Source organism: Pieris brassicae, chromosome 5 (assembly GCF_905147105.1).
Source record: "Pieris brassicae chromosome 5, ilPieBrab1.1, whole genome shotgun sequence".
Classification (NCBI taxonomy): Eukaryota; Metazoa; Arthropoda; class Insecta; order Lepidoptera; family Pieridae; genus Pieris; species Pieris brassicae.
The window spans coordinates 15,697,981-15,725,469 of NC_059669.1; the positions used below are offsets into that span (position 1 = coordinate 15,697,981).

At 31.7% G+C, this 27,489-nt stretch overlaps 3 protein-coding genes across 4 annotated transcripts; 1 reads left to right on the forward strand and 2 right to left on the reverse strand.

Moving 5' to 3' along the window:
* The first annotated feature begins 636 nt into the window (after nt 1-636).
* Nucleotides 637-10,436, forward strand: LOC123709358 (alpha-tocopherol transfer protein-like). Its single transcript, XM_045660628.1, has 8 exons — nt 637-789; nt 3,923-4,081; nt 4,869-5,031; nt 5,945-6,003; nt 6,683-6,879; nt 7,470-7,580; nt 8,435-8,537; nt 9,119-10,436. Exons 2-8 carry the CDS (start codon nt 3,928-3,930, stop codon nt 9,268-9,270), a joined length of 939 nt encoding a protein of 312 aa, XP_045516584.1. The 5' UTR covers nt 637-789; nt 3,923-3,927; the 3' UTR covers nt 9,271-10,436.
* An 807-nt stretch (nt 10,437-11,243) lies between these two features.
* LOC123710404 (aldo-keto reductase AKR2E4-like) lies at nt 11,244-15,482 on the reverse strand. Its single transcript, XM_045662270.1, has 7 exons — nt 15,383-15,482; nt 14,772-14,852; nt 13,526-13,684; nt 13,017-13,133; nt 12,603-12,770; nt 11,893-12,096; nt 11,244-11,521 (listed from the first exon to the last, which is right to left on the reverse strand). Exons 1-7 carry the CDS (start codon nt 15,419-15,421, stop codon nt 11,333-11,335), a joined length of 957 nt encoding a protein of 318 aa, XP_045518226.1. The 5' UTR covers nt 15,422-15,482; the 3' UTR covers nt 11,244-11,332.
* Nucleotides 15,483-17,091: 1,609 nt separating this feature from the next.
* On the reverse strand, nt 17,092-27,345 carry LOC123710280 (aldo-keto reductase AKR2E4-like). 2 transcript variants are annotated; one of them, XM_045662078.1, is made up of 7 exons: nt 27,207-27,343; nt 22,847-22,927; nt 21,816-21,974; nt 20,314-20,430; nt 19,584-19,751; nt 19,101-19,307; nt 17,092-17,954 (listed from the first exon to the last, which is right to left on the reverse strand). In XM_045662078.1, the coding sequence occupies exons 1-7, from the start codon at nt 27,255-27,257 to the stop codon at nt 17,766-17,768; spliced, it is 972 nt and encodes a 323-aa protein (XP_045518034.1). In that variant the 5' UTR covers nt 27,258-27,343; the 3' UTR covers nt 17,092-17,765. The 2 variants fall into 2 exon arrangements, with proteins under 2 accessions (XP_045518034.1, XP_045518035.1); XM_045662079.1 differs by lacking the exon at nt 20,314-20,430 and having other exon boundaries at nt 27,207-27,345.
* Nucleotides 27,346-27,489: the final 144 nt, after the last annotated feature.

A 27,489-nucleotide genomic window follows, 5' to 3' on the forward strand; every position in this document is an offset into this window, starting at 1 on the left:
CTAGTTCTTCTCTTCCGTTCTACGCTCTTGAATTCATAGCTGGCAGAAAATGTAAAATTAGAAGCATTTCTTGTACTTTTTAGGATGTTCATAAGTGTAGATTGTGTAGATGAATTTGAATTTGAATTGGTAGTGATTACAATTTCTATTTTGTAAACTTAGCCAAAGTTAATGTCAAATAAGTTAAAGCCTCGTTTACTAAGTAAAAGTAACTAGCACAAGAATAAATTTACTCTCATCTCGCCTTTCGTTTACATTCACTGCTAGACATAGGCCTCTCCCCTAAATTTCCAGTACGACCGGTTCCCCGCGCTTTGCATTCTACTTCCTTCAATTTACACTAAGGATTTTATTTAGTAGTATTTGTGTTGAGTAATTTACATGTTGTAATTCTAATTCCAAGTAGGTTTTTTTTAAATTTATTATACATTATGATGAATCATTAATTAATTTTTCTACTAACTAGCGCTAATTACATCACACTTAAGCCCTAAGTTCTGTAGTCTAATTCGAATGTTATGTTCCTATCTTGTCTTGAGCACTGTCAAATATGTCAAACTTCATACAGAGAAAATGGTATGACAGCTCTTGAAACTAGTTTAAAGTTTAATTGACTTTCAAGAATACGGCCTACGACAGAGAGTGTAAGCAAGGCATAGGACCACCATACCTCTGAGAAATTTCTCAATAAGCCAGAGAGAGGCAGGCCGAGGTCAGTTCATCAGTGTGTGTCACATTGAACGCTGTTCTAAATAGGTATCGTGGTTTGTTTTTGCGAGACTATATATCGTGAGTATTTTTTGTATTCCATAGATTATATTCATTTATATTAAGCTCAATTTTAACCAGAGGTTTTATTCAATTTTATTTAAACAAAATGTTAGCTTTAATATATTTGCTACTAAAACCTGTTTAAAATTGGTTAGTAATTATTTTAAAGCTCAGAGTTTATTTTTATGGTATCATACATTACAAATATATTCCAAATGAATATACATATATTATTAATATACCTATATTTAATTTTTTATTTTACTTTTGGTATAATTTTAAATTGTTTAAATACTCATTCAAATTGTAAAATTGACTTTTTTCAAATTCTTAATGTGTATGTATATTTTTTTATACTGTTGAAATACGATATTAATTTATTTTAAAATTACTTTTCTTTTTATTTAATGTATAACTTCTGGAACTTTTATATTTAAAAATAGTTTTATCTTAGGTTATTATTTACTCATTTATTAGGAAACAAACAGATCAATATAAAGGAAACAAAGAGAAGTGAAATAAATTATAAAGCTAGAATAGTGGATGTATCCTATCCTACACGTCATACCGACGTGTTTTTCCATATTTTAATAGATCTGCCAATACGTCACAATCTAGTTTGAAAAAACCACGATGATTTTGGTCACGCTTAAATTCCCTGCAACCTTGACCTTAGAATTAGAATTTCATAACACACAACCGAACATAGTCTCAGCATTGTTACCTCTTTTCTCATGTAAATTGATGTCTATGATTAGGACACATTCTACATAATTATGTGACCCTAGTACAATTGATACAACACATTTCTCAATCTTATCTAATTAAAAAATTCATTAATTGTGAATTTATGATAATTTATTATAACCGCATAAGGTCGTCGGCATCTAAATATTTAAGATTTTATATAGCTCTAAAGCTAAGATACCTATACTTAAGTATAGCTCGGATAAATGGCGAGGTTCGATTTTTGGTACTTTTTAGTTTGTTATAACTAAACTAAAACTAAACTATATATATATTTTAAGATAATATTTATTTAATAATACTAATGTTTTTCATGAAAATATTCTCAATATAAAAAATATATTTTATTAATTTACCGCTAATGTCATTTGAGGTAAGCACTTAAGGTTAAAACATAGCTACGGTATTTGAGATAATTATTGTCCATAGACTCATCAGTTAAAAAGAACTTATTTGTATTGAATTGAAAATATATCTCAATTTAAGAAAAAAATATTAACAAATTAGAAAAATCACATAGGTAGTATTGAGCGTCATGTGTTTTTCAACAGTATTTGTCAACCACTTGTTGATACATCTTCGCATTACAAATATTGACTAACAATCATCAAATGTTGTATCTAGTCACACAGTACATATCCGGGTGCTAATGTAACATTTGATGATTGTACGCAACATACGTTACACAACCTATGTTTTGTTAGTTTTATACTATCGACTCTAACTCCCTTATTCATAAAAATAAATAAATCTAATTTCACCGTTCAGAAGATTCATGTCTCTTTTAATTAAGTGCAATAATACTGGTTGAGTTCGTATGAATAAATGCGCACGTCTCGCAAGAAGGCTATACAATTATACATAGAAGTTAGACGTATTTTCTGTTGTTAACACGAAACCGAGTTGAAACGTAATAAATAATCACACATTGGTAGACTTCATAAGCGGCGTTAACTTAGCAGGTGTGCCTCTAGCTTGTTTACCGCTGTTTTATTAAAAGGTTATCGTTGTAAAAGCCATATTTTTTACCCAAAATTTAAAGGAAAATACGAATTTATTACGTTACAGTATGAACTTATACATTTACATAACTAGAAGTTTCTTTAGCTTTTCAACGATTAGGGTCAGCGCATAGTACAAATCATATACATTACATACTTGCCGTCAATTCTTCTAGTATAATTTACCACTAATAATAGAACTTGCAAAACATAATAAAATATTATATTTTGCAGTTCTATGTATCATCCTTTGTACCACTAGAGCAAGTGGAATGTAATATCTAATAACATTTACTTTCTAGTAGATGTATATGTACTTTGTGTGAGCTTTACAGCAGCACTAAGGCGTATATTATCCGAAGCAGGGATAAACGGGATTTTTGCGCTATCCTAGAGTTCATACGTGAATGAACCCAACTGTGATTATTCTAGATGGATACCGTTGCACCAAGAAATAGATGCACCAGTTATACCGTTTAACTGGTAACATTACAAATATATAAAATGCAAATCGTCTATATTATTTAATTATGGTCTGATCAGTCTAGACTAGACAATTATTTTTTAAAGTATTTTTACAATGTATAAACTATGTTACTCAAAGATTTTAATGGTTAACAAATTATGAAATAGGTCTAGTTTTTGAGTTTAGACTATATTTATACAGTGCTCATTTGGAAAAAGAGAATTAATAAAATAAAAGTAGCTTTTATTTTGGACAAGTTCCTTTTTCTTACATACTAAATGTGAAAGTGAATTAAATATGTAAACATTAATATTCTAATTCTAAAAAGTTTCTAGTTACAACATATTCACGTACATAATTATTAACTGATGTGTCTAAATAAATATCGATAACGAAATTAGCAATATTATACGTATATATAGTTGAAAGTTATGATGTCAAGGACTCCGTCGAATGTCCATTACGATACACGCCGATAAATTTGGCAATACTTATCTTAATTTAAACACAATTAGAACTAATAAATAGTTTCACTCTTACGTTAAAAAAATTAACGGTATTTATTATATAATTTAGTAAAACTAATCTAGAAAACTAAACAAATTCTAAAAATCTGGGATAAAATAATTTGGGCGAAATGGTGTGTGTTAAATGTATGTAAAATATCATTTGGAAATAATAAAATTTGGATTTGAATGTTAAATGGCTTAAAACGAAAACCAAACCAAAAAAGTTTATTTCTTATATTTAATCTAATTTTAGAATTCGTTACGTATTCTAATGTTGAGTATATAATTGCATTATTTCGCAATAGATTGAATTAACAATTTTTAACACGACATGTTATACTGTAATGACAAAAACTTTACTTTGTATTATAGTATAACATAACTTATGTTCAGAGGAAACTTCTATTTTAAATCTTTAAATATTTCAGAAACAATGAAACTCAAATCGGAACTAATGATACAGCCATCGGGCGAGGTGTGGCAGAAAATAAGAGCAGAGCTAAAAGAGGATGTCAATACCAGAGACAAAGATCTAGCTACTATTAAGGAATGGTTGCGAAAACAACCACATTTACCCGACCAATGGGGTAAGAATGGTTAAAATAACAAACAATATATTTTGAAATTATATTTATCCTGTACAGCATATGTAGTCGTTTTGACTATGGTTGCCTTATATACTGTATAGTATAATCGTATGATTATATATTTATATTTACGTATCATTATTTTTATTAAGCCTTTATTGCTGACATCCAGGGTAAAATACTAACACTTATTTAAGTTACATAATAAAACTTAATTCTAATACATAAATAATACTTAATCTAACATCATTTGACCCGTTTTAGGTTATCAGCGTGTCCTGTGACACATAATGCTCTTCCAGCTGCTTCCATTATTTTCTGATGTTAGCTCTTCTTGTCCAAGTTGTGCCTCCTATTCTCTTTATATCGTCTGCCCATTACCTGCTCTGTCTTCTTCTTTTCCTTTTTCCATCGCGTGGTTGCGATTCTGTATTTATTTTTGTCTATTGAAACTTGCTATCTCTCGTGATGTGCCCGGTCCAGCGCCATTTCAATTGCCTTACTTTCTTTACAATGTCCTTTACTTTGGTTGTATCATAAAATTACCTTCACGTCTCCAATTGTAATGTCAAAAAATAATGCATTTCTGTTTCTTGTCTACTTCAACTTTTTCTGTTTAGGAAAATAAACAATGAATATACAATCTAGCTTTATATATATGATATGGTATATAGGACGAAATGAGGAATATGAATGAGATATCCGATCCGAATACCTACGAGAAACAAGTTCATCACTCCAAAAAATTGACACATGATTGAACAGCAATGCTTTGCTTTGTTTTCAGAGGATAACCCCTTAATGACGTTCCTTCGTGGCAGCAGTTTTTCATTAGAAAAATGCAAGAGGAAACTTGACATGTACTTTACTATGAGGGCCGCCTGTCCAGAGTTCTTTACGAACAGAGATGCCACTAGCCCAGTCTTACGCGACGTTCTGCGCTCAAAGCTGTAAGTATTCCTAGTCAATATTGTGAAATTATGCGTTACCCTGTTGTTTAATATCATTTGAGAACAGTTTGTAATATATTTATTAGATTAGGCATAGCAATAAAGCCTATGGGTGGCTGAGTATAATAAAGCCGTAATACATTTGACTTACGGGAGTTATACACACCCGTAAGTCAAATGTATATGTACTCTTCATATACTAAGAGCCATGATACACCATCAAAAGAATAGTCTGAAGTAGAAAACTGACTGATACCTCAGTCTATATCCGATTTTAACTTAACTTTTCATTGATGGGAAAAAGTGCGTAAGTCTATCTTTTATTATTCAGTTTGTTGTTTTGATTAAAGCGATCAAAGTTATGTATTTCTAGGGAAATAAGATGATATGGAACCATAGACTATATGCATCATACTAAAAATAATATGGGACTATGAAGTCATTGCAATATAATAACAGTAATCGAAATTATGTAACTTAAACGTTGTTGATATAACTGTGTACCTAACTAAATTATGCAAATTACATCATCTTGCCATGACTTCCTTTTGTGATAAATGAGGTTAGGTACTTGTATGATCCTTATATAATTACAACAAAGTAACTACGCACAACTGACATACGCCTATATCTTTTGAACCACACTTTCCGGCTTACTCGTGAAACAAGTCACAATAAATAAATCAGGCATTGTCGTTTCTTTTTTTGAAGACTGTACCTACTTATTTTTTTCATACAACGTACTGTAAAGGACAGAAATAATAAAAAATCGATAAAATATCTTTTGTCGGTGTATCGTTGACCATATATTGTAAATCACGAAACAATGTTACATTACATTTTCATTTTACAACAATTAATTTCGTTACAGTTTTATTTAAATATTATACATTGGGCATAATTGTTATTTCAGCCAAGGTCCACCACTACCGGGAGTCACGCCGAATGGGAGACGTGTCACAATATGCAGAGGTATTTTTTTAAATACAATGTTAACAGGCGTTTCGGTTCTTTCACCAATAAGATTTACTGATATTTATACAATTTATAAGTTAGAGTTGATATTTTGTATATTATGTAAAGAATACAATCAGATAAACAAGCTCGTCAGGTAATAAATGTATGGTTTTGTATAAAATTTGCATATTAGAGGCCTTGTTTGCATTTTAATCGCTTTAGTAGGAAAATGATTACATTACATTACATTACATTACATATTATCACTTAACATCAGGTGAGCCTCCTGCCCGTTTGCCCCCTATTTTATAAAAAAAAAAAAAATAGATTTTGATCAAACGACATGACATGTCCACATACTCGCAATAAAGCGGTTTTTTGCCATAATCTAATAACAAAACTCAATTCAATATGTCCCTACGAAAGCTAAAGTAGAATTCGTTAGTGGAGGAGTAATCCAAAGGTTTAATTTCCGGGGAAAATACCACATTTAATTTAGTAAACATGGGGCCAACGTCCCATGGCCATTTCCTATAAAGGAATGTGTTTAAAATATGTAAGTAGTTAACAAGTAACGTAATGAACTAATAGTCCCAGCTAACTTCGTCGATTCGTCAAATTCTAAACTTTAAGTGGCGTTTGTAACTAACTGATCGTGTAATATATTCAATTTCAATTAATGTTGTTTTTTCAGGTCTTGACTCCAGCCTCTCTCCCCAGCAAGTAACAGACACCCTCAAGTTGGCTCTTATGATAGGAGACGTGCGGCTGATGGAAGAGACCGAAGGTGTCGCTGGAGACATTTATGTCTTGGATGGAGCTGTCCTAGGACCGAGCTTGTTGGCAAAACTTGCACCTTCTACTGTTAAGAAGTTCATGATTTGTGTTCAAGTGAGTTTTATTATGTATCTACACGGAAATTTAACGGTTCAAGGCGCTTTTGAAGCAGATGAATGAATGTTGCGTGCAATATTTATTTATAAGTTCACTTAAAAATCAATTTATTTTATATTCATTGATTAACCTTTACATTAATTAATATAATGAAATTAGTTACTTTCAAAGTTTATTTATTTTATTTTTAAGTTTAACTTTCGTTTGATAAGTTCTCTCTCTCTATAAGTTTAATTTTATAAAAAAACACACGCAAAAGAAATGCCAATTCCATAGTTCTTCAAAACATTGAGTACCAGGCTATCATGTTTGTCAAGAGCTTGAACCATCGTATTATGCCCATAATGGTTGTTAGAGTAAAAATCAGTGTGTAAAAAAATGATGATTTCATTTGGACTTGTAAACTACATACATAATATTATTATATACAATTAATTGATTATCTCTTGAGTTAATAAATAATGTAGAGAATGTAGTAAACACACATTAAATTTCCATAATGCGTATACGGTTACTGATACTTAGCTTACCTACTTTGGAGCACCTGTTCAAACTATATACATGTAATCATATTAATCTTTTTTCAGGAAGCCTATCCAGTCAAATTAAAGGAGATTCACATCATTAACACCTCACCGATCGTTGAACGATTCGTCACATTCGTGAAACCTTTCCTAAAAGAAAAAATAAGGAAACGTGTACGTATAATTATATTTTCTACTTGAAAAATACCTAAAGCAGTCATTTGTCGTTAAATCAGTGTATTTTTTTGCAATTAATGACTGCTTTTTGAGAATAATAATAATCTGGTTTTAGTGTACATTTTATAAAAGTACATACATTTAAAAAAATAACCAATAACAAACAATCTTTCTTTTACTCTATAAAATATCAAAACATTGAGTACCAGGCTAACATATTCCATAAGAGCTGAATCCACCAATAACACGTTACAACGAGTATGGATATGTGTGGGTGAACCACCCACATATGTAAAACAAAGTAGTCATATTGTATTTGTTGTTTTTTAATAATTATTAACTAAAATTAAATATTTCTTTAATATTTACTGAACACAATATACATTAAAATATTATCGATCACAAAATGCACTTAAGTAAATAAATATATTTCTTATTTGTATCAAAGAACTAAATGTGTATATTTTATTCATATATAAATGCTTATGAAGATACTATTGGATCCAATAAGAAAATGATATCTTACTTACTAAATACATAATAAAAGAGAGGAGACAGCTCTTATGAAATCGTAGTATTTATTTCAACATCGTTTAAAACCTAAAACATGATGTAACGGGTCAACTTACTTACTTATAAATTCAGCAACTGCATGGTCACTTAAATATCATATTAAATACTTAAATATTATATTGCCTCTGTACTTAATACAATATCAAAATAAAAAAAAATCCTGAAATTACTTTACAAGCATTATAAATATAATATTAAATTAAATGCAAAAAACACTGTTGGAATTTTTATTATCGTATTATTGTGATAATAAATAAATATTATCTTTTTATTTTCAGATTTTTATTCATAGAGACTTAAAAGATCTCTACAAATATATACCGCAAGAGATGTTGCCCATAGAGTATGGAGGACAATGTGAAACAATGAATTCTTTACAAGGTAAGGACAAGGCATTGGTATGGTATGATATCCGTAGTTGGTCCGTTGTTCGTAAAAGCCCTGGCTAATTTAGCCAGCCTCCTCCTCATTCCAGAAGCACAGAAGTCTCCCGGGCACTTCACAGGCTTCGCGGAACGACCTCACTGTTCCGAGGATTTTTGTCCGTTAATTAGCCACAGCCTCGCATTCCAGGACTAAGGACAAGGAATTAAAAAGATCAAATCGAAAATTAAACTTTATCTGTCTAAATTTATGTATGTCTCTTTTTACTGTTGCCTTTTCATTTCATCGACTTTCAAACTACATTATTTAAGTTTTTTATTAAAATTAAAGATTGATATTGAACTTAATTTTTTTTAAGTTAATACTACATTTAGATAGTGAAAAAACCGTCTAATTTACATATTATAAATTAAAAACTTTTTTAATCAGCTTTTATCAAAATTAATCATTGATATTGACTTAAAAATTCAAATTTGGTTTCACTTCTACCACGTGCTGAATTGCACACATGTTTTTTTCATTCTTAGACTACTATAATACTATCCTAGGAAATTTGCAAAAAACATTTTTTGTTTCAGACAAATGGACACAAAAGCTGGTGGAGTACCGAGAATGGTTCAAGGCTCAAGATGCCCTGATCGCAAATGAAAGCCTACGTGCCGGGAAACCTACCAACTACGATGAACTGTTCGGCATAGATGGTTCCTTCCGTCAACTAGCGATTGACTGATTGTCATATTATCAAACTGGACACCCGAGAACTTGAAGTTGAACTGGCTCTTGTCAAATCCAAAAATATTATCTTAAATAACGTCAATTTTATGACAACCTGTTCGATATAGTTCTGACTGGGCCCTGGGCTGTCTTAATTTTATGCCAATTATTACTGCATGTCGCAGATTTGTGTTTTAAACCATGACTTTTTCTGGAGGTGCTAAGTTGTATTCGTAGATAAATAAAATTAATGTTAAATCCGTGAAACAGAACATTCTATCACAAAGTATTCCTAAACACTGATTTTGCATTTAAAGGGGACTTAACATTTGCTGTAATTATGTATTTGTATACTGAGCAAGGGTACGCCGGAAGAGCCATACTACACTTGCTTTATATAAAGATAAATAATGACGACTTTTCTTAATTAATTTAAAAAATTGCAATTTACAGTCATCCTCCAATGAGGGGCAGGGATAATCTTGAGGAATGTAGGCAATCGATCTTTTGTGCCTATCTTCGAAAATAATTATTATTTTCCCGGTAATTGAACTTCAAACCTCTGGCTTAGACGGCATATGTAATCCATCTTCTTCAAATCAAAGACTATAACGTTTTATAAAAGAGGTTTTTAACGTTATTACATTTGCATTACGAATATATAATTGAGTAAACGATTTTGGGGAGCTGAATACTTCGGAAATAATTTTAGTTAACGTAACTAGTTTCAATTTATTCTAGTAGTAAGTAGGTTACCTAAAACAGATAAGCACCAACAAAGGTAATCAATAGTTTACGTAATATTTAGATAATGACATTACATTTTTATATACATGCTTTAATTACTTTTTAATTTAAGGATATAAAAAAAATTTATGCAAATTATAACTAATTTTAGCTTTTCGTATTCATTTCTTTATCTAGAAAATACAATTTTATGTTATTAACTGTGCTGATTGCTTAATCTAAAAAATTCCAAGTTACACGTTAGTCTTGTACAATGCATGATTCCTTGCTTTCTGTTCTCTTCTCTCCGTCTGCTTTAGTACTTTCTCCAAATGTATCATAATTATGATTGCACAGAAAATGCTTATAAATATTATTGTAAAGCGAATTTAGTGTCACACTAGAATTGTTGAATAAAAAGTGATAATGAGTATGACGCAATTATCTTCTATTAAATGTTATTTTATTTCTAAAGCTAAATTTCCCTGAAATGACTTCTTCCCGATGCCTAAAAAATCACGGTGTCTACTGTGTCATCAGTTTAGCCCGTGAGATGTTCCTTTAACCGCTGAAATAGGTTGTAATCTCTAAGCTAATCTAAACTAGGTCCGAAATATGAAGGATATTATATACTGTCAATTGGAAGCAAAGTTCTTGAATGGCACCATCACAACTCTGGATTGTGTTCAGGGCGTTATGTTTATGAAACAAAACTTTCGTGAGTGTACCACGCGTTTGCCTGCGTATTTCTTCACACAACTTTGTTATTTGACTTGCGTAGAAAGTCCCCGTAATAGTGGATCCACGATTAAAGAATTTAATTTTTATTAGCTCTATCTATATCTAGGAAAACCATTAGTTTTATACCCAAATTGTATCAACATGAGATTTCCCATAGAAACCTTCATTTGTTCTGCTATAAAACTTGACGATGCCCAAAACTATATAATTTTTTTTCATCACGGGCTTAGATGCTCCAGATTATGAATAGCTTTTATTGTCGATTTAAAGATTAAGTCCCTTATTTAGAATATCTAAATCAATCTAATAAATATAACCTCTCTTTTCATCACAGCATTAATACATATAGACAGAAAAGAACGAAGGAGTAGTCTAAGTAAAAGAGTGCAAAAATGTTAGACTCAGAGGCGAGACTCGCCCCGTTTTATTGTCCTTAGAGACGTATGCAGGTCAGAAGAGTGTTTAGGATACCCACTGTATAAATAAAGTGCGTAAAGGATAAAAATAAATATAATATTTATTTAATAATCTTTGTAAACACTGTGTAAACAATTTATGTTATTCTATATGAATTAATCATATAATTAAATAAATGTGAGTGTATCTCATACTTAAGGGTGATTAAAACTAAAATGTAAATGATTGTTAAATTGACCAAAATCGAATACTCTTGAATTAATATCAAATTCGTTAATCTTTTGGACTTCCTTCTGCGTAAGTTTGAAGTCAAATATATCCAAATTCTCCTTCATGTGATCCGGATTGTCGGAACGGGGTATAGGGATGAATCCACGATCAACCTGGAAATGTTATTTTATAAGAATCATCAATTATTAAGCAACAGGTATTACAAAAAAGCGTCAGCCAGCGAGGTCTTCTATTCTGCTGAGGTCAAGGGGCCATTGGACCGTATAGTAGATATTTTATTAAAAATAAAATTAACACAATTTGTGCGATACCTTGCAATTGGTTTATTACGAGTATCATCTTTTATTCTATATGCTATCTAAAGATTTGTAATATATATTTATTCGGCAAGACAAAAGCTTTGTTTTGTGAACTACACAATGAATTGAAATACATTAATTGAGGATTTTCCTAACATCTAACGCCACTCTAAAGATCGTATACAGTCCCCGATTTTAATTATTTTAATGAATTATTTACTTACTGAATAACGTAGCACAATTTGGTATACACTTTTCTTGTATTTATGTGCGAGCTTCGTCAAGTATGGATCATCAGGGTAAGGTTTCTTGCTATTTCCACCAGGCTGGCGAAGAACAATATAGCCCATGGGAGAGAAGGCTATGACTTTAATACCATGCTGTTGACAGTATGATACCAGAGCCAAATTGGGAAAGCTTGGGTTCACCTATAAACAAATTATCAGCAGAATGTTGTGTAAGACACGAAACGCATCTAAAGAAAATACGATGCCGATACGCCCGAATTAGGTCATTATTCATAGATACATTTGCAAATGTACACAAAACGATTGATTACGTCCTGTTGGCTAATGATAATCAAACTCACAATTTTGATTTTAAGATTTTTACACTAAGCCATTGATTTAATTGCGGCTACCTTACTGTGTGGCCGTACCTATTCAATATCACACACGTTATCAACACCACTAATCTAATATTTCCTTTACTGTAAGTGGTACAAAACAAAATTTAAACGGGTAATATTACGGAAGTTCTTTGTACTATCTTTTTGCGTGTATTTTGTTTATTCATTACATAAGTCGACGCTAACGAAGATCGAAGATGAACAGAAAATATTGCAGCCAATTTACGTTCAACCGTCACATAAGTTACTGTTATTGAATAGTAAATGCTAGTGAAGGATGTTTTTAAACTCGTTTTTTGAGCTAACCTCAATTTCGTTAACTGCAGGTACGACATCACAGTTGGCTAGAATCCTGTTAAGCTGTTTGCTGTTGAAATTGGCTACACCAATGGACTTGACCAGCAACTTTTTTTGAAGATCTTCCATTCCCTTCCATGTATCTACATAGTCTGTGCAAGTGAAAACTCCATCTTCCTAAGATTAATATTAGTCAGTACTTTAATTTAGATCAGATATTAATCGCCATCGACATATATTTTGTATTGGTTCAAAGCAACATCTCTATTTTTATTTAACTTTGAATTTTCTGCTTCAAATGTGATTTTTTTTAATAAAGTGTTGCATAAATAAACATGGCTAACATTTGAACGGGTAGTATGACATCAACAAGGGATATTAAAAGAAGAAAATAGCGTACCGTTAATACGCTTTGCTACATACCGTTTCGGCCATGGGCGTGTGCATTTCGTAAAGATCAAAGTATGACAAGCTAAGATTTTGCAGAGATCTACGTAGACCGAGCTCTACACGGTCTCTCTCGTGGTAGGTATTCCATAACTAAAAGAATATTATTCGGTACAATTTAATATGCTGACACTAAGTAGGACATTGACCTTTGTAATTAATTATTGTAAATCAATCTCAGGTTCACGCAACGATTAGTAAATTAAATATCATAAAAATTAGTTATTAGACAATATCGTTGACACTAATAATTACCACAAGTATAAATATATTCGAACTTGATATTAGAGAAATTTCTAACTATAGCTGTCGACTGTTTTCTTTCACTGTGAGAGCGATTTTGTAATTGCTAAAAAAGATAGACAGCAAGACTATTAGTCAACAGCCAAGATACGAACCTACAAACTCAGCGATGAGAGACGCAAGCAAAAACCAAGGTAACATAGATCACCATCGTAACATAGATCGATAATTTGATAAATTACCTTTCCTGTGATGAAAAGTTCTTTCCTGGTCACTATACCCTGGTTGATTGCGTCGGATATCGCCCGACCGACTTCCACTTCATTTCGGAAAAATAACGCTGTGTCTATGTATCTATATCCCGCTTTTATCGCGTTATATACTGATTCGTATGGTGTTTTCTAAAAATAATTAATTTTAGTTAGTCGATTGAGTAAATAGATACTTTGACATTTTTTTCACCGGAAATTCAACCCAGGGATTGACCGGTACAGGTTTAGGTTCTGGTTCTCAATGTAGTTTCCATAAAAGGTACCACTTTTCGGTACGGTTCCTGTTCCGGTTCTGATTTGGTTCCAATATATCGGTTCTTTAGTGTGCAGTTTAGATGTCTTCAAAGTTGGTATATTATTTTTTATTATTATAAAGTGTGTGTATATATTGTGAATTCTATCATCATGGAATGATGTGGTAGCAGTGTCCATATAACCTATGAATTCAAAGGGTTTTAAGACGCAAATAATTATATAATAATGTAATTGTTTATACATTCCGTTTAATATTACGATTATATTTCTAATACTGTTCAGATTGGTCTACAATTTTGTAAGTAACACATAATACTTTCTCTTAACTGCGAAGAACGAAAGATGAAAAAATTGTTTTAACTTTTATTGAATCGCATAATAATTTGTTGCAGATAAAACAAGGCTGTTATTGAAAGTATAGGTTCGACAAAAAGAATACGTCATAGAGTAAAAAATGGTCATTTATTATTTTATACGAAAACAACATGTTCCTAGTAAATATATTTACCACTCAGTGAACGAAATAAAAGTTATAATAAGGAAATAAAACTATATCAACCAAAAAGTAATTTGTTTTTACAATGCAAGTACATAAATTTACATGTACACATTTACATATTGTCTGTATATTGCAGATATTTTAAGAAACCGATTTTTAAAATGTATCCCTATCTCAATTATTTCTTAAGAACAGAATATTTTATTTTTAACAAATCACTTTTCAAATTTGTTCTATGTTTATTGATTGTTACATTTAGTGTTGAAAATAATGTCTCTACGCTTACTTGCGTCCTAGGTACAGCAAGTTCAATCTAAGATAGAACTTATAATTGAGGTAATTAATTTTTTTAGCCTTTCCAAAATTTAAAATATTGTCATTCATCAACAGACGAATTGACTGTAGAACATTAATTGATTACAATTGCGAATTTTTAAAATAAATAAACAACATTTAACTTACCAATATAAACGTCCCTAAACCTATACCTGGTACTTCATTGGCGTCGTTTAATTTGTAAATAGGAAATTGTTTTGAGTGCACCTGAAATCAATAAAATCGTATCTCTTACTGGTGGTATAAAGCCTGAGCTTTATAATATACTTAACTTTTATTATTGGCGTTTCTTTGTTTTATTAAACACCGCTAATCTCAAGAGCTATTTGGTTTAAATTGACAAAATTTGCGTTAGAAAGTCCAGTTATCAAACAATTTAATCAATAATTGTTGTTTAAATATAAATATTTTCATTAAAATTGAATAAAAATAAATCAAAGTATCAACCTTATCAGGTCTAAGCCTAGGATAGAATTCATCAAACTACAATTTCCGAAAATACTCAATAACAAAGAAAAGCATTTATTAAAGTTTTGAAATTTCTGAGAACCATTTCACAAGGACATCATATAATCTTTCATATTTTTTTATAAATTATTTAACTAATGATAAAATATTTCTTGACCTTTAGACAAGGATAACAATATTTAAATAATATTTGAAAATATATATTGCAAATGTTTTAAATTAAACACTATTGAGCTCGTTTTAAATTAAATAAACACATATGTACTCACCAGAGCAGCACAAAATAATATCAAGCTTAAATTCCACATTTCTTTTGCCAACGAGTGTTGAGTTCGCTATCCGTCAATAAATGGTGGTGGGTCGTCGCCGCTCTTAAATATAGCAACAGGATCCAACAAATTAATTTTAAAACAAGCTCTTTTCGCGCCTTCGTGCCTTGAATTTTATATTATCACATAACTATATTAATGACGGTATTAACGACTATGTTTTCTTTCGATCAAAAACTTCAACAAAGTCAAAAAGATAGAATTTCATTATTAACCTACATATATTGGTTAACCGTGCATGACATGCCAATAACCGAACATATTGAATTTCAATACTGTATGTTTAAATGATGTTTTTAAAATTGTTTATTTTCGCGGAAAGTTTAAACTTAAAAGTGCATACGAAGCGAGATTAGTTTGTACGTTATTCTTCCTCAAATGATATAGATAATTTGTGTTGTACTTTGAAGTTGGTGTGGTAACAATGGATTTTGCTTTTCTGTATGCAAATAATACTTGCCCATAAATTCAAATAAAGCGTAGGGAATGTGTAATACTTATTGTGACAGGCACGAGAACTTGATTATTCACAGAAAAGGGCTTCCTTTAATTAAAAAATAAATAAATGAATGGCATTACAAGCTTTTAAGGTGCCTCAGATTTCTGTATATGTTTCATGATCATTTGTTAATCTAATAGGTGATCAGACTTCTGTGCCTGACGCACGCCGTCGACTTTTTGGGTCTACGGCATGCCTAGTTCCTAACGATGTTTTCCTTCATCGTTCGAGCGAGTGTTAAATGCGCACATAGAAAGTAAATCCATTGGTGCACAGCCGGGGATCGAACCTACAACCTCAGCGGTGAGAGTCGCACGCTGAAGTCACTACGCCAACACTGCTTCTTTGAATAAACATTATATTTAATATTAAAGAGCATATTCATTGGAGCAATAACGCAAGAACTCAAGATTAAAGCAATATCTTTTGAAATTATTTGTGGCATTCCCCCAGTGTAACAAACACCATAATCATTTATTTAGTACATAGGTGTGAGGTGGAGGAGTGAGTCTTAATGATTTTATTATACAATAATTTAAAAAAAAACATTGCTGATAATACCGTTTCTACACGTGTATTTCTACACGTGTATTATAAAACTATTTATTTTGCGTTTTCTGTTTATTTAACATCCTTCTAATTATTTATAATGTAATCACACAAATTGTTTTTTGAGTATAATAGTATATCTATTACTAATATTTTGAACAGGAGTGATTTCCATTGTTCTATGTACAAACAATCAAAGATGAAAATTACTCCTATACTCCTTTGCATACAAATGCAAACTCATTAACTATTAAATAAAAATAAATGAGATACAACCTCTTTAGGTCTGGGCCTCAGATTTCTGAATCTGTTTCATGATTAATTTTAAATCTACCGCCACCTATCCAACGTCGACTTTTTGGGTCTACGACATGTCGGTTCCCTACCGATGTTTACCTTGGCCGTTCGAGCGACTGTAAAATGCGCACTTAGAAAGAAAGACCATTGGTGCACAGCCGGGGATCAAACCTACGAACTTAGGGATAAGAGTCACACGCTGAAGGCCAATACTGCTATGCATTAAATAAATTTAAATTAATATTTTTTATTTAATTAAATTTATAATGTAAATAAAACAACCTGATTTTTTACACACCTTTATTAGTAATTCATATTCTAAAAACTTTATATGCACTTTATCTATCTGAAGAATTTTAATATTTTAAAGAAGAATATTTTATAATCAAATACATTGAACCGAACAAGTTGTGTCACGTGTTTTGTTATCCAATAAAAAAACCAGTGGCCCTACAACCTTATTATGACTACTATTTCTACATCTGTTTCGCGATCATTTGTATTTTCTAATAGCCAATTAGGTGATCGGGTTTTTGTGACAGAGCCTTCGACTTTTGAAGCTAAGGCAATGCGGGTTCGTCACGATGTTTTCCTTCACTTTTGACATCACTTCCGAGAACGTAAAACACCGTCATACACTGTGTGGTGCACAGCCGAAGTTCGAACCTAAGACGTAATTAAAGTCACGCTCTGAAACTACTAGACCAACATTGTTTCTGTTTTTCAATAAACAAGTAGCAAAATTGGCTTCAAATTAACTTATAAAATTATGCAACTTACGAGTAAGTGTTGCTGGTTCTAAATTTAAATTATTCCATGTGCTAGAGCACATCTAGACCATAACTCATAAAAATAAAGACACGACATACTGCAAAGACACGTTCTATCTTTTATAGAAAAATACTAAGAAATAAGATACCGTAGAATTTAAAGAATCATTCGAGAAACAGGTAAAAATATCAACAATTAAATGGGATCCTAAGACTGATAAAAGCTGTAAAATACATTATTTCTTAAAAAACCTAATTCATATACTTTTGTGTTTATATCGTAAGTATTTATGGTCGAAACCTCTTTCGTCGTCAGTTTAAAGTCGTAAACGTCGATGTTTTCTTGTATATGGGTCGGGTTGTCTGATCGTGGAATGGGTATGACATTACGGTCGATCTGAAAAATATATAAATCACAGCCAATAAAGAATTAATAATGATCTATCTACGATAATTTAATGTTATAATATCTATGTTCACATAGCTTCAACACTTGATAGTTTTAAAATATACCTAGTCCAGACATAAATTCTGTTACAAATGAAAATGCATTTTTTATGAAGTAATGTAATATTATTAAAATGTTAACCTACATATTTATTAAAGTCTCGGTAAAAAATAAAAAAGTTGTGAGGTGCAGAATCCTGCTGGAAAGTCCACAGTATATTTTTGAAAAGTGTATTGCTGAGTAGTTTTTCAACATGATCCAAGACTGTATATTGATACACTTTAGCTGAAGTTTTCACTCCTTTTTCACAAAAAAATAGTTTTGTGACTCCTTGATAAGACACGCCCCACCAAACTATCACTGACGCAGGATGATGACCACGTTGTACCTTTCCGATCACTTGAGCAGCTTCCTTAAAACTGTGAGCGTACATTTTATCATAAAGAGGATATTTCTGTGCTTTTCACCTGCGAATCGTGACAGAAGGCGTTTTGGTATTTATAAGGATTCATTTAGAGCATCAACGATAACCACCGCCTGCGGTCTTGTTACGCGACAGAGTCCTAGCGGGAATCTTCATTTCTCGCGATAAGATTTTTTGCTTCCTAAGGGGGTTTCGACGAATTTACGACGACGGCTTTAACAACATTTACAACCTTTGTAGTCCTAACAGCACGCGGCCGCCCCAATCTTTTTTGGTCTTCGACAGACGAAGTGTTGTTGTATCTTTTAATACATAGACATACGAACATACGGCCGATACCAAGTTTTGTAGTGTCTGGAATATAACCCACTTTGGGCAAGGCGATCACTGCAATCCTATTTTCTTTAACACCACATTCCATATTGTAATTTGATATTGAACACGAAAAAATATGTGAAATGGCGCTTCCATAAGTTGACACAAAGAAAAGTTTTTATGTAACAGTATTTATGGCCAGACTAAAGTAAATCTAAACTCTAATTAAATCACTTAAATTTAAAGTAAAACAGTGTTTCACCAAAACGCTTTTTTACAGAACACATATTTTAATCAAAATTTTTTAAAGATTTTTTTGAGTATTTCCTAAATAATTTTTATTTTTAAAAGCTTACTAAATAACGCATGGCGATTTGCGACGTCTTCTTTCCATATTTATGTGCTAACTTCACAAAGTAGGGGTCATTAAATTTTGGTGGACTGTAATCTTCCAAATCATATCGACGAGGGACCATGTACCCAAAGGGCGAATACGCCATCACTGCAATGTTGTTTACTTTGCAGTATGCAACCAATGCAAGGTTTGGATACGTGGGATTAACCTAAAAATAATACCTTTATAAAGAAAAATGCTAACACACCATAGTAACGCCTAAAATCTGATTTTAGAGACTAAGTATTCCATTATCATATGTCTATAGATAAGACGTATCGTATATATTTTTATTCAGACAAGAGATTCTTTAAGGCATTGTAGCTTTTTTCATTTCACATTATTTCATGGATTTCCATTCACTGTCTAAAATTACACAAAACGACATGTTTTAAAATAGGCTAAATATATTTTACATTTCCTCCATATTTTTTAGTTTAAATACCTCAATTTCGTTCACAGCTGGCGGAACGTCACATAACGTTAGTATCCTGTTTATTTGTTTGCTATTGAAATTGGACACACCGATTGACCTGGCTAATCCTAACTTTTGTGCGTTTTCCATTCCCCGCCATGTTTTGACATAGTCCAGACAAATGTTTTCACCTTCACTCTGCGATTGTGAAATGTAAATTTTACAACTATACAAGCAATCTGTCCCTGGACTCTCTAGCCGTCCTTAAATGTTACGAAATATTTTGGAAACAAACAATGTTACTCAGGGATAATTTAGCAAGCTAACGTTGTAATGATATTTGATATCGGTCCAGTTCTTTTTAATTTTTTGGTAGTCGGTGAAAACATAAAAAAATACCAAATTTTCCTTTATATTAATAGATTTAATTTAAATATTTCTTTTGGTTTATTGAAGTCGTATGTTTTGTTAGTAATTCCCTATAGTTAATAATTTCATTAATGTATAATATTACATAACATTAATTAACATATCATAGCTTTCCCTACGAAGAAGAAACCTACGTTTCAACGAGTTGTAGATTTAAAAGTTTCATATAAATAGTTTTCACTTACATATTACATATATTCGTCACCAATACCAAAAGACAATAACGCTGAAATTTATTCATGGGACTAAGGTTCCATTTGAACTTTTTTCATGGCTGACCATAAAATAATAACAATTACACGAATACATTACAACATAAAAAAATAATTACCGTCGTTGCCATCGGCGAATGTATCAAGTACATATCTAGGTATTCTAATCCGAGCTTTTTTAACGACAACTTAAGAGCTGGTATGACTTGCTCCTTACTATGATTAGTATTTAGTAACTGTAACAAATATATTTGTAAAAAAAACTACAAATCTGACACAAAATATCAGATTATCAGATTTATTTTAAGGCATTTAACTTATAAATTTGTTTGATTTTTTTTGGCCCCTCGTAAGGTCCTTTGGGATCCGAATTACGATATCCTGGTACGCCACCAGGACTGGGTTGAGGTTACCCCTCAGCCCTCGCCGTCATGACACATTGGACATATGGGGCGCACCTTAATCATAGCTGCAGTGAGTTAAGGCTATATGCGGGCATAGGTATCACGTTGTCTGGCAATCAGCTAGGCGCGACTCAATATACTACCCAAAAACAGATAAATCCTACATGACGTGACCAGAGACCAACTTGGATGGTACTTAACGTTTACACATGAAGGGTCGATTTCGTTCTGTATATGCACTTCTATTTCTATTTTAATATTATACCGATAATATCAATATCGATCACTTTATTATAACATCGTATTATTTGTTCCGCCGATACCTTGTGAAAAAAACATGCCATATACTTGTTATACTTATCATTACAAATTGTGTACTAAAGATATAATCAAAAAACTACTAATTAATAGTTACGAATAATTATTCGAAAACAATATCAATGACGTCTTTATTAATTATGAGGCCATGGGTAAGCATTATTTATTATCTTTGACAAGTTATAATTAAGCGTTTTCTGAAACAAGGCCATCATGCTAATATAATATTCTAGATGTCTCGTAGTTTTCGCTTAGGTTATCAAACCTGAGGCTTATAAGCATGTTAACCGCCGCACCGTTTTGTTTAAATATACTGTACTACTTACGACACGCGATGATGTGAAACGAACGAACGAAATGTGAACGAAGCGAAGCGCCGTTTGACTGAGATTGATTAATGATTTACATCCCTTGGTTTGGGTTACGAGCGTATAATGATATCAATAATAATAAAATAAATAATTTATAAAATGTTCACAATTCAGTTGCAGAATTATGTCTGCCCGATTGGTAAAATAACAGTAATCAGCCCTTGTAGTTAACGGTTAGATAGATTAAAATAAGTTTACGGAATCGAAAAAATAATTATTTTACCATCCTAAAATTCAGACTATAATAGTAGTAATTTAATGGACAATCTGAATTCCTAGCCCCATAACATTTAATATCATAACTGTATCATGCATTCACACTTAGAATAGCTGTCCGACAAAAGAATAATTTCTATGGTTAGAAATAAGAAGACTACTAATTACCTAATAGTACGTAACTTTACTTAGTTGTATTAATTGTACTTAATATATATAATATTACAATTGAACGGCGAATAATTTAAATAACAAATGATGATGTGCAATGATGACTTTTGATGATTTAAATAACAAAATTATTGTACATACTTTTCCACTGATAAACAATTCAGCGCGTGTAACTATCCCTCGTTCAATGACATCGCGTATACCTTTTCCTATTTCTTCTTCATTTGCGTAAAAGGCAGCTGTATCAATAAGTCGATAGCCCGCTTCAATCGCTCGTCTAATGGATTGTGTAGGAGTTTTCTAAAAAAAAACTAAAAATTACAATACGGTTTATAATTGCCGTTATATACTTGATACATCTTATTTGAATGTGCTCAAAAATTATCGATTGTAATGATCATTCTTGAAAGTGTTACATTACAGAAAAGGAAACGGGAGTGTGAATGGTTTTTTATTTTTACGAGCATCAAGCGTTTCATCAGCATTTGCTCTATCATAAAAATGTTCGTAGCAATGTTTAGCTCGATATTCTAAAATTTTTATAAACGGCGAATCTTCGAGTACTGTGACTATTCAAATCCATCGGCAACTTAAGCTTACACCAGAGTTACTCTGTGTGTATCTTGCGAAGCTTAATTATTTATGTCGAACATATTTTAATGTTATAAGGTATTATAATTCGATGAACACCGTGTGCACGCTCAAAAACAACATGATTGTCACGTTCCGCCTGACCCGAGCTGCATTGTCACGTTCCGCTTGCACAAGCGAGAGCGCGGTAGGAGCCATAGAGAGGCACGATCGGCCTAAGCGTTTGGCATGTAGCATTTATCTTAACTTATTAATACCACAAAGTTACTTGTTATTATTACGTATAATTTAAGTAATAAAACAAATAACGAGTGAAAATGTACGTTAATTTATCGAAAAAATATATTTTTCAATTAACTCCATATGTAATGCTCACTTAGTGATAATATTCAATTCATAAAAATATTCAATTTTTCATCAATGTTTTTTATGTCGCTTTCACGTAAAATTTTCATCCGTAAACTACCTTTACAGACAACCAATTTTTTAATAAAAGTGTTAATAATTCATTACATAAACGCTAGTTAAATACAATTTTATTATAGTCCGATCGAACATATCTAAATTTTGAAATAACTTACCAGTTTGAATGTACCAAAAGCAAAGTCTGGAATCTCGTTACCATCGTTAAGTTTTTTTTTGCAACCGTCCACCGAAACTAGCTGAAATTTTTAGAATATCAAATATACACACATGTGCTGCAAGCACAAATGACTCTGATTTGTGCACCAATATAATATTTTACCTTCTATTTGCAAAATAAACGACGAAGGAATCCGACATCCGACCGAAAAATTTACTTTATTGATGCCATCAAAGTACTTGATGTTAGATTCTGTGTCCCAAATGTATTAAGAGCATTCTTAAAAACGATAGAATAAAATTTCGTTCATTAGAAATGTCTGCTATAAATATGATATTTTCATTGTTTTTTTCCACTCAGTGGCATCAAAACACTTCAACAGCTTGAGTTAATATTCGAGAGATATAACAACAGTGGACTGGTTTTATGTATGCTTATAAAGTTTTTTTGCTGAGCGGTGAGCTGCTGCGTTTTATTTTAAAAAAAATCTTCATTACTACAAGGCTCTATTTTTTAGTGTGCGACACTATATGTATTTTGTAATTAGTGATCAGAAGATAGGGAGAAATTATAAAAATAAATCATTATTTTACGGAAAAATCAAGTTTTTATTTGAGTTCCACATACAGTACGCTGAGCCTTAACTATACTTTTTATTATTAAAATAAGTAAGGGGAAGTTATTAATTGCACATCAAATAAATAATTGCATATCAATATATTTTCATCATTTAAATGCTATTTTACATCAATTAAATTACTTCACTACAAATAAACTAAATGTTTAACAAAACAAGTACTGCAGATGATTCGAAAATTGATCATCAGCATGATATTACTTTATCCTCATAATGCGATACAAATAAATTTATTAAGGTACAAAAATATTGCATGCTTAATAAATACTGACTGCACAGCAAAGTAACTAGAGCGCATGTAGATAAGACTCGTTTTCATAGCAAAATAACTATATCCCATCACTTCTGACATCACGTGGCGGTAGGATTGATGTATTTGACTTCTGCCTTTTTTTCAATTTCATCATATAAACTTGGTGTACCTCTCTTTTTATTTATCGATAGCCCAAACAAGCATAAACTTTTCCCGTTAAATTTGAAGTCCAGGGGTTTCATTGGTGTAGGCGTATGTTGCGCTCCAACTCTTCTGTACAATAATCAGCAATTGATAAGTGTTGCATCAAGAAGATGATAGAATAGCCTCAAGTAGCATTTTCTAATTCTTATTTTATATTTCCCTAGGTTATCGAGGAAGTCCACACCACCCATATACTGGTTATATGTTTTGATTATTTGGTGGCAATCCACTTGAATATTTATTTTTGTTTCTTGCAGTATCTCCTTGCTGTGTCTGGATGCTCTTGACAATAAAGGGCGTTTGTCTTCCAAATGAATGTTCTCTTTTTTTTGGCTATCAGTCGCAGAGCCAAGGATTTTAGACCTAAAACCGATTGCGTAAACCACGGTCGATGATAATCTAGATGCCCGAGATCAGTGTTCATGTCCTAAGGAAGTTTCCACGTCACTTAGTGGCTGGAATTGAAAGTTTTGAATGCACTAATTTTTTTTCTATGTCATCGTCAGTTTCAGCGTCTGAAAAATCTAGTTCATCTTCGCTCCCAGAAGGAATATTCAAGAATCTGTCAATATCTTCATCATGCAAACCTCTTCGTAACATTATCTGCAATAATATCAAAATGTTCATAAAGAAAGTTTAGAAAGAAAATGCTAAGTATGTATAAGTAACACGTATGTATAGCTCAACATACCGGAAGTGGAGCTATATAAGAATATGATGTACTAATACGTTTATTACTGTAACATTAAAAAATCAACTTACCTCTGCAAAATATAGACTTCGTATAACACACAGATTTTTTTTCGAATCAAAACTGTTCAAAAACTACTTTTTCTCTTTCACACTGAGTGCACCATGAACAAAAAGACGAACGGCATTTTAAAGTAAAGATTCGTATTACTACATTAGTCAATAGCATCTATCAAGGTGGCAAGAGATGTCAATTTTTATTAGATTTATAGCTAAAGGAAAGATTAAAATCGGTGTTCCACTTGTGGAAATGGGTGCCTTGTGGGGTTAAAAGTAATAATAGCATTTATTTCAGATACTTTCACATTTACACACGTTTCTATTTCAATCTTCTTTTAGGTGTGCCCTTTTAGGCCTTTTTTAGTATAATAACGATTAATTTCTTTTAGAAAATCTCATCAGTGCATATCAAAGTACCTTCAATATGTTCACAATTTTTAGTCGATACACTTAATCTTCGAACCTAATATCATAAAAAAATATATGCTTTCGCTTTGAAAAGGACAAAATTGTATTTATCATTTAACGTGAAATTGGTTCCATGGTTTAATCGTTTTATAATACAAAAGCAATATATACATTTTAATTACATTGATTGTTATGTTAATGAGATTTTACTTTCCTTGAACTAACAGAACGACAAACTTACGTTATCGAAAATTGATAAAATTTAATTTGAAAAAGAGGAAAAACATTGTTGCCTACTTTTTTAGTAGTTCAAGTAAAATTCGTAAAACGTATTCGTAGTTTTATATAAGTGTTTCTAGTTAGAACATTTTTAAATTTATTATTTATTATTTATGATAAACTCCCCCAAATATTTCTGCACTATTTTAAACTGCCAAGTATAAAAAGCTTCATATCATGAATTTTGCAATACGACGATAAGAGATATATTGAGAGACTGTGTTTTAGGTGTGAAATCAGCGTTATAGTTATACAGATATACAGATATAGATCTTAGGGCACGGATAAAGTTCACTACTGAGAGTCGAAAATTTGCACTATGATCTATAAACTTTGTACTGCGGTTCAAAGGCGCCATTACCAAATCCATTTGGTATTTGATGATACTCGCTAATATAAAAATAATAGAAACTAAAATGAAAAAGCCATTTTTTATATGAAATTTTACGATTTTTTTTTTGAAATTAATATTTACTCGCTTAATTGTAGTTTGAAACACTTAGTTTTAAAGAGGAATTCCTTAATTGTTCCTAAAAGCGATTCCAAATCAACGAATTTGAATCATATATTAGTAATCTAGTAATAATAAAGATAAACGGTGGTTTGATTGTTAGGTTAAAGGCGTTATAATAGGACCAGTGGGTTCAAACTTACAAAAACTTTGTTCAAACGTCTGTTTGAACCTTTAACCTTTACCTTTTCAGGTGGACTATTCAATAATGTAATTTAATTATTTATATAACAATGCGTGTATGCCGTCGTAAAATAACGCAAATGACAGCTGGTAGGTAATGAACAGGAAATCAAAACACTATTCCTTGTTTTTTTTTAAGAGATTATATTTAATTAATCAAAGTATTTCTATCTTTGCAGTTTTGCCATCGTCTAGGTAGTTTAGTAAAGCGATCAACCTTTTACTCAAAAATCCCATTCGAACGGGAATCAATCAAATCTTTGATGGCAGGTTCAATTGCCCCACCATAGTTGAATTTTTTAATTGCAAAAAATTATTCAAATTTTGAAAAACAAATGTAAACCGTTTGAGCAGGGTCAGAGAAGTACGATGGATGTCTTAGACATTCCAATTGAAGGTCCTCTAACTTAGTAGAAAACTGTTGTGCACTGTGTGATCTAGCGTTGTCGTCAAGCAGCAGTGGCCTAGAGCGATTGACCAGCCTTGGTTGTTTAACAGCTAGATTTTCCATCATGGTTTTGAGTTGCTGACAAAAGACATCCGCCGTAATTGTGTGGCCAGATTTAAGAAAGTTATAGGGCACTACACCACTACTCCACCAAAGGCTCACAAATAACACTTTCGGAGTCAATTTTCACTTCACGATTTGGCTGGTTTCAGCCATTGCAATGAGCGCTTATTACCCACTTTTCATCACAGGTATATTTGAAATGCCTATATTATTTATTTTGACGGTTGAGTAATGTAACTCAGAAGTCGACGCGCGATTGTCGAATTGCTTCACTCACTGTGTTTTCTTTTGCGCCACCTCCGCAATACACATCATTAATGATCCGAGCCGTTTCTGCAGCACAGGTGCCAAGATGGAACTCATAAATAACGATATATCACGCGAATCAGGGTTTTCGAAAAACAATTGCACGGGTAAATAGCTATAAAAAATTTAATTTGGAATTTCTAACATATTTGAGGTCAAAGTGGCAACCTAATATTATACAGGAAAGTTAATGTAAAACAAAAGACGAAACGATGCTGTTTTTATACGTGACACAATTTGAATTTGTTTTAAGTTTCTAACCTGTCAGGTCATATGCCAAGAATATCAAAATTAAATCAATTTCCCCGCTACTTACCAGTGACGCTGACAGTAAAGTAAGTAACGTGCTACAAGTCAATACCTTCATCGTATTAACGTACTTTTCAGACGTTGCAACGGGTTTTATATCAATTTCTGATAACTCGTACTTTCGAAAATATAATTTAAAAAACTAGCTTCCGTCTAATGTTTCACTTGTTGGATATTCATAATGCATACTTTTATAACGTTTAAAGTCAAACACTAGGAATCGTACGTACTTATTCTTAAAAGGCTTGCAACGAACTATCTGGTAGTGATCAAATCATGTCACATAAAAG

Coding starts and splice junctions, on each gene's coding strand:
- LOC123709358 (XM_045660628.1), top strand. CDS start 3,928: ATGAAACTCAAATCGGAACTAATGATACAGCCATCGGGCGAGGTGTGG. Junction 4,082..4,868: donor ACATTTACCCGACCAATGGG/GTAAGAATGGTT, acceptor CTTTGTTTTCAG/AGGATAACCCCTTAATGACG. Junction 6,880..7,469: donor AGTTCATGATTTGTGTTCAA/GTGAGTTTTATT, acceptor ATCTTTTTTCAG/GAAGCCTATCCAGTCAAATT.
- LOC123710404 (XM_045662270.1), bottom strand. CDS start 15,421: ATGTGGAATTTAAGCTTGATATTATTTTGTGCTGCTCTG. Junction 14,853..15,382: donor TATTATTTTGTGCTGCTCTG/GTGAGTACATAT, acceptor TATTGATTTCAG/GTGCACTCAAAACAATTTCC. Junction 13,134..13,525: donor AACTTTTCATCACAGGAAAG/GTAATTTATCAA, acceptor ATATTCTTTTAG/TTATGGAATACCTACCACGA.
- LOC123710280 (XM_045662078.1), bottom strand. CDS start 27,257: ATGAAGGTATTGACTTGTAGCACGTTACTTACTTTACTGTCAGCGTCA. Junction 22,928..27,206: donor CTTTACTGTCAGCGTCACTG/GTAAGTAGCGGG, acceptor TAAAAATTTCAG/CTAGTTTCGGTGGACGGTTG. Junction 19,752..20,313: donor ATTCGCCGATGGCAACGACG/GTAATTATTTTT, acceptor TCACAATCGCAG/AGTGAAGGTGAAAACATTTG.